The sequence below is a fragment of the Terrapene carolina genome, unplaced genomic scaffold, assembly GCF_002925995.2.
Source record: "Terrapene carolina triunguis isolate 2854851 unplaced genomic scaffold, T_m_triunguis-2.0 Scaffold23092, whole genome shotgun sequence".
Taxonomy (NCBI): domain Eukaryota; kingdom Metazoa; phylum Chordata; order Testudines; family Emydidae; genus Terrapene; species Terrapene triunguis.
Window position 1 is genome coordinate 1 of NW_020687443.1, and position 7,763 is coordinate 7,763.

Genomic DNA, 7,763 nt, shown 5'->3' on the forward strand with positions numbered 1-7,763 from the left:
CTCACTAGCTTGTGCTAATCCCTTTAGGAAGATAAATCTCATACACACATCGGTGGCTATGTCTTCACTACAGCAACTACTGTGGCACATCTATGGCTGTGCCATTGTAGCACCATAGTGTAGACATTTCTAGTGTAGACAGAAGGGGTTTTTCTGTTCATTAATCCACTTATCCAAAAAGTGGTAGCTAGATTGGCAGGATAATTCTTCCATCAACCTAGCCATGTCTACACGGGTGTTAGACCAACTTACCTATATTGCACAGGATATGAAATTTTTCACAGCCCTGAGTGACATAGATGGGACAATCTAGTTTTTAAGTGTACACCAGGCCTGCCGAACACTTTGATTCAGGCCTCAGTTTTCTAAAGTCGACTGTAATTTCAGCTGCCTGTGATTTTTGGGCTCAATTTTGCATAACCTGGGCATGTTTGTAAAACAAGCTGAATAACCCACCAGGGAAAATGAAGTCAGTGAGAGCTGTGTGTGCATTTCACCCCTTAAAAATATAGCAAGTCTGAGGTTTCCAAAGCTGCCTCAGGGATCTGGGTATCTGATTGGGGCATAGATAGGAGCTTTATCTGCCTCTCCCACTATGGAAAGTGGGCCTTTGCTCCCACTCAAATTTACAAGCTGCAATTTTCAAAGCCAACCAAGGGAGTTGGACCCACACAATTTCTGTTGAATGAATGGGAGAATTGCCTAGCACTTTGGGGGCCCTCTCATGGCTGGATTTTAGGCACTTCAACAATAAACATCTTAAATACAAATACACATGGCTTTGAAAGTCCTGGCCTAGGTGACCAGGTGATCAACTGGGCATCCTAAAATTAAGGGCCCCATAAAATAAATTAAATAATCAGAATGTATTTTTGAAAAGTTTAGCCTTATTGGGCTAGATCTTCAGCCGATGTAAATCACAGGGATGTCGATGGATTGGCACTGATTCACACCAGCCGAAAGAAGAACAGGAGTACTTGTGGCGCCTTAGAGACTAACAAATTTATTAGAGCATAAGCTTTCGTGGGCTACAACCCACTTCTTCGGATGCGCCGAGGATCTGTTCCATAATTTCTGTGATGCTGTCACGGAGTATTGGGGGACTCAGGGCCCTGCACCCCCGGCTTCCTGCGATTCACCATGACTCTTAGCCAGCCAGTAAAGCAGAAGGTTTATTTAGATGACAGTGACACAGTCCAAGACAGGTCTTGCAGGCACAGACAACAGGATACCCCTCAGTTAGGTCCATCTTGGGGTCCTCGGGCACCCCAGCCCCCTTGGGAGGTCAGAGCCCTCTCTGCTTCCCAGCCACCTCACCAACCAGCTCCTGAGACTCTGCCTTCAGCGACCCCTCCCACAGCCTTTGTTCAGTTTCCTGAGCAAAGGTGTCACCTGGCCTCTAACTCCTTCCTGGGTTCTCATGTTACATGCTCAGGTATTCTCCGTCCGTCAGTCTCCCATCCCCCAATGCAGACTATCCTAGCCACACTCCCCTGTCAGCATTCAAAGATCACAGTAAGAACAGTCCCAGTTCGTCACAGATGCTAAGAGAACAATGAAACATCTCTGGTTTCTTTCTCATTCCTAGACAAACTGACTTAAATGAGACCTTCTCAGTGCTTCCACGGTAAGGATGGGGTGCCCTGCGTTCATTAATATAAAGCAAAATAAACAGCTGAGATTGTGGTCATAGCAAACAAAGCAAAGAAAATTGATGCAGGTGTAGCCTGGTGTCGTTATGTAGAAAATTCCACCTTACACACTCTATTCCCAGTTCCACAAAATTTATGGGTGACTGTTGGGGCATTTATCTTTGTCAAAGTTTACAGCCCTGAAGCTTTATGCTAACTCCTGAAGGCAATGTCTCACAGCATACAGGTTAGGCAAGGTATCAGTGTCTTACAGGATACAGTCCTGTAGGTTCCTTACCTTACTGCTAAATAAAATGCTAGCTCTGTGGGCTATACAGGCGATAAATATATGGAAAGACTGTTTCTAGGTAAGGTCTTGATAAAGTGGAAGGTGATTCTTCCCTGAGATCGTCTACTGTCTCCATACCTATTAATCATGTTTATGGTGGTTTCCAGATTGGGCCATAGAGATGAAGAACGTCTCTTTAATCAGTACCTTAAAAAGGAAATTACTCCCAGAATTAGTCTGTAACCCTTCTGCCCATCTGAGTTGGCAGCAACAAGGGCCAGGTTCAGTATCTAGGGGTTCCGTTTCAATAACACAATGCAAAACCGGCTCGAGCCCCCACCCAGTGACCTGGGACAATTACATACCACCCCCTGGGTGCCTCTAAGAGGCAATACTTCCCCTGTCACAAGCACAGAGTCTGAGTGTAGCAGAAAATGTTTAATAACATGAGGTAAACACATCAGCATTAAATTGGGAAAACACCACAAATAGGATTCATAACACAAACCATGAGCAAAAGACACACTCCCAAAGTCCCAAAAGTCCAACATCCCAAAAGTCTCTGTCCCTGGTCAGTGCAGCCCCAGAGTTCAAAAGTTTATCTGCAGAGTCTTACCCCCCCTTCCCCCAGCCTGGGTGGAAATGGGGGGGAAGAGAAAGGGGAACACGGGGCACCTTACATGGTCCAAGGCCAACTGCCCTGCCTCTTCATGGGGCTCTGCTGCAGCCTTCACCGTGAGCCGCTCCTCCAGCTGTCCCACAAAGTGCTCCACTCGCCATCCCATGGGCCGCACCAACCGCCCCACAAACTGCTCTGCCAGCCACTTAGCAATAAATCTTCAGGCTCCCACACAATAGGGGGATCCCCAGTGCTGGTACACCATTGGCCCAAAGTGAACTCAGTATAGCAGTCTGTAACTAGACTCTTAATAGAATCAAAATTAACTCTGTTATTTAACAGTGGAGAGAGGAAGTGGTGCAATTGGTATTCCTGGCCCTCAAAAGGGGCCCATACCATCATGTACAAATACCTGCCCCCAGCCTCTCTCAATTCACTGGGTTTTGGAACCCATGCCCCTTGTCTAGCAAGTGCTACTTAGTTAATGGTGAGTCCCTTTGTCATACAACAGTTCCACTGGCCTTGATTCACATAATCAGGGTAACAACAATTTATTCTTCCTGCCCCAGTAACAGAGAAACTGGGGATCCCACACCAGCCAAAGTAACCACTTTCGGTTGCTGTGGGCTCATGCTAAGTGGGTAGGTGTGCCTATGCAAACAAGATCAGCCCCTGAAGTTCTTTTCCACGCTCGCTATAATTCACCACCAGATGTCAGGGTGGAGCTCATCCTGACTCTGCTTACAAGTCTATGTAGAATACAACTCTACCATACTCTTTTTTCTAGTGCCTGTTATATGGTATAGATGCCCATTTCTAATTCATTCTTTTTGACCATTATGGAAGGTTAAAGATACTAAATACATACAGTTATATCACAGTAATTCATGTTTTCTTTCAACAGAATGTCATATCCTCAGCCATTTGTGGACAAGCCTCAGTAAGTCTCCCCATCTCACATTTTGTTTTAAATTGGATAAATATTTAAAAAAAATTAAACAGGAAAAAAACATGATAGTTATATGTAGACCAGATTATTGCTCAGCAATTACAGGGATAAGAACCACTCTAAGAACCTAAAGAGTTAGCCCTGCCAACATAATAAATTAGATAGGGAAGTCTTAGAATTATTTCAGTTCAATTTTGTGACAACTGCCAGTTTGTTTAACAGTGACTTTTTTTCAGTAGAACATACTATTAAGTGCAAAAGATCTATTTTCACTTAAAGGAGGTTTTTTTAAGGGGAAAAATACAACTTTTTGTCATTTTATGTATTAGAATTTGATCTGGCTTCCTATGTAAATCATTTAACATTTCCACTTGTCACAAGGCATAAAAAAAATCATCTCATTTGGATTTTCAAGGGCGCTATGCAGTCAAACCCCTGTGTTTTTATATGACTCAAATGTTTCACTCCCCTCTGTTCCTTTGTAAATTTATAGAATATCAGGGTTGGAAGGGACCTCAGGAGGTCATCTAGTCCAAACCCCTGCTCAAAGCAGGACCAATCGCCAACTAAATCATCCTAGCCAGGGCTTTGTCAAGCCTGACCTTTAAAACTTCTAAAAAAGGAGATTCCACCACCTCCCTAGGTAACCCATTCCAGTGCTTCACCACCCTCCTAGTGAAAAAGTTTTTCCTAATATCCAACCTAGACCTCCCCCACTGCAACTTGAGACAATTACTCCCTGTTCTGTCATCTGCTACCACTGAGAACAGTCTAGATCCATCCTCTTTGGAACCTCATTTCTGGTAGTTAAAACAGCTATCAAATCCCCCCTCATTCTTCTCTTCTGCAGATTAAATAATCCCAGTTCCCTCAGCCTCTCCTCATAAGTGATGTGCTCCAGCCATTGTGAACATTAACCATTGTTTCTGAGTGACAAAACATCCTGGAATGAAATTGTGAATATGTTTGTGTGAAAAGTCATGAAGTTTGCCATTATTTGCTCCCCGCTGCATCATGTGCTCAGATCTATAGGAGAAAATGTACAACTTGGGTTGGTTGGTAGGTAGATACAATTGTCACTTATGGATAAATTGCTCCATAATTTACCCAAAGAGGGTCACTGGCACCTTCTCCTGAAGCGTCTACTGCTGGCCAATGACAGAGAGGGGATATCAGGCCCTATGGACTGATTCAGTCTAGCCGTTACTGACTTTTTTTTCTCATTTCGTGCAGGAGAACTGATGTCTTACTGATGTCCCCCTGGCTGGCTCCCATCATGTGGGAAGGCACCTTCAACAGAGACATCCTGAATGCCCAGTACAGACAAAAAAATTTCGTTGTCGGGGTGGCCACGTTTGCAGTTAAAAAGTACGACTTCCCTTGCACAATCCGAGGCCTGGTCCACACTAACCCCCCCACTTCGAACTAAGGTACGCAACTTCAGCTACGTTAATAACGTAGCTGAAGTCGAAGTACCTTAGTTCGAACTTACCGCGGGTCCAGACGCGGCAGGCAGGCTCCCCCGTCGACTCCGCGTACTCCTCTCGCAGAGCAGGAGTACCGGTGTCAACGGCGAGCACTTCCGGGATCGATCCCAGAAGATCGATTGCTTACCGCCAGACCCGGAGGTAAGTATAGACCTACCCCAAGACCTGTGTCACTACACCTAGCTGTGCTGCACTATGGAGCATGATAGACATCCTTGAAAGGCTCCCTATAATGATCCTAGCTCTATTCCACCGCGTACTGAGGCCTTGTCTACACTACACGGCTAAATCGGCGCTGCTGTCATTGATGCAGCGGTGTCAATGTCTGTAATCCACCTCAATGTGAGGCAGAGGCTATTTCAACTTAAGTTACAGTACTTACGTAACTGACTAGCGTAACTGAGTTTGACTTATAGTGTTAGTGTAGACCAGGCCTGTGGCTGGGGTGTGCAGATAGCCATTAAAGCACAGAGACACTGGGACTATGTCTACACTACCGCGGTAAGTCAACCTATGCTATGGAACTCCAGCTACATGATTAACGTAGCTGGAGTCGACGTACCTTAGGTCGAGCTACTGCGGGATCTACACTGCGGGGGGTCGACGGGAGAAATTCTCCCATCGACTTATCTTACTCTTCTCATCGGGGGTAGAGTACAAGGGTCGACTGGAGAACAATCTGCAGTCGATTTGGCAGGTCATTACTAGACCCGCTAAATCGACCACCGGTGGATCAATCTCAGAGCGTCGATCCGGGCTGTAGTGTAGACCTGCCCTGGGATTCATGAACTGGGGTCCACCCACTCCTTATCAGATAGCACTGGTCTCACTAACCCATTTCAACAGGCCGTAGGGCCACAAAAGAAAATATCTGGAATGCTTAAGCCCTAAGATAAGATTGTTAAAGGGAGGATCCTGTGTGCAGTAACTCAGCTCCTACTATGAAAGGAACTGGAGGCCTATATTTAAAACAATGATTATTTTTTAAGGCTCGGGATTTCAACAAGGCCTTAATGGCCAGATTTTTTAAGGAATTTAGGCACCTAACTCCAATTGATTTCAGTGGGAGTTAGGGACCTAAATAACTTTGAAGACCAGGCCCTAAGGGAATTAAGAAGATGCCAAATCAAATTGCAAGTAAACTATTATTATCATGGCAGCCTAGGTGCCCCACTCAAGGACCAGGAACCCAATTGCCTCAGGACACTCCCTCTGGGCTGTGGGAGACCCTCTAGTTCATGTCCCCATTCTGCTTCAGGAGGAGGAGGAGAAGAAGAGATTTGAACAGGGATCTGCCAACTTTCTGGTCAATGCCTGAACCACTGGGCTGTGGGACATTCTGATGTGGAGTGCCCTCAATCTGTCTTGTTGAAGCTGTTCCTTGTAGATTAAATAATTAGAGACTGAGCCAGAGAAAGCAAGCATGAGAATGTGGACTCATTGCCTGGGGTTGTTGTGAAGGCCAGAACTACAACAGGGTTCAAAAAAGAACAAGATAAATTCATGGAGGATCGGTCCATCAACAGCTATTAGCCAGGATGGGCAGGGATTCAACCCCATTCTCTGAGTGTCCCTAGCCTCTAATTGCAAGAAACTGGGTGTGGATGAGGGGATGGATCACTCAATGATTGTCTGTTCCATTCACTCCACACTGATAACTCATTGCATTCACTGTTGCACTCATTTTCCTTTCAGATACGTCCGGTTCATAGAAGGGTTTCTTGGCTCTGCCAACAAATTCTTCCTCTCTGGGCACAGGGTCAACTTCTATCTCTTCACTGACCACCCGGAGAAGGTCCCATCCATGAAGCTGGCCCCTGAGAAGAGTCTCGTCATCATCCCTGTCCAGAACTACTCACGGTGGCAGGACATCTCCATGAACCGCATGGACATCATCAGCAACCACATCCGCACCCACTGGCGCTATGAAGTAGACTACCTTTACTCCATGGACATCGACGTCCAGATGTTCGAGCACATCGGGGTGGAGATCATCGACACGCTTGTGGGGACCATCAGCTCCTGGCAATACACGAAGCCCCGGGATAGCAACTCCTATGAGAGACGTCCGGAGTCACGAGCCGCCATCCCCAGTGGGGAAGGGGATTTCTACTATGCAGCCAGCTTCTACGGAGGGAGTGTGTCTGAAGTCTACAAGTTGACCACAGCCTGCTTCAAAGGGGTCACGGAGGACAGAGCCAATGGCATTGAAGCCAAGTGGCACGAGGAAAGCCACCTGAATAAATACCTCCTGTACCACAAGCCCACACGCCTTCTGTCCCCAGAGTACTACTGGGATGAGGAGCTGATCAGACCTCGCATCATCAGGGTTAAGAGATTGTCGTCAGTGCGCAAAGATCTGAAAGAAGTCAGGTTCTGAAGGAAGGAAAAGAAAGAGAAAGAGATGGATGGATGCTGTGACAGATATGGCAATCTCCTGCAATACCCTTGAAAAAAGCCTCATTGAATTAAGTATCTTTAAGTCAATGACTCAAGCTTGTTGAATAACAGGCTCAATTGGAATTACTTAATCAAAGATTATCAATCAGAGATTTGTGCAGCACTATACAGAATACAGAAAGAAATAGATTCTAGGGCTGTCGATCAAGTACAGTTAACTCACATGATTAACTGAAAAAAATTAGTCACAATTAAAAAAATTAATCGCAATTAATTGCAGTTTTAATCGCACTGTTAAACAATAGAATACCAACTGAAATTTAATAAATATTTTTGGATGTTTTTCTACATTTTCAAATATATTGATTTCAATTACAACACAGAATAC

At 45.3% G+C, this 7,763-nt stretch overlaps 1 protein-coding gene across 1 annotated transcript; it reads left to right on the plus strand.

Moving 5' to 3' along the window:
- Positions 1–1,588: 1,588 nt before the first annotated feature.
- LOC112123559 (histo-blood group ABO system transferase 1-like) lies at positions 1,589–7,355 on the plus strand (the record flags this gene model as incomplete). Its single annotated transcript, XM_024222161.1, has 4 exons — positions 1,589–1,627; positions 3,444–3,479; positions 4,722–4,856; positions 6,671–7,355. Coding segments are annotated over 4 exons (895 nt in total), but the record flags the coding sequence as incomplete, so codon positions are not given.
- Between the last annotated feature and the right edge of the window lie 408 nt (positions 7,356–7,763).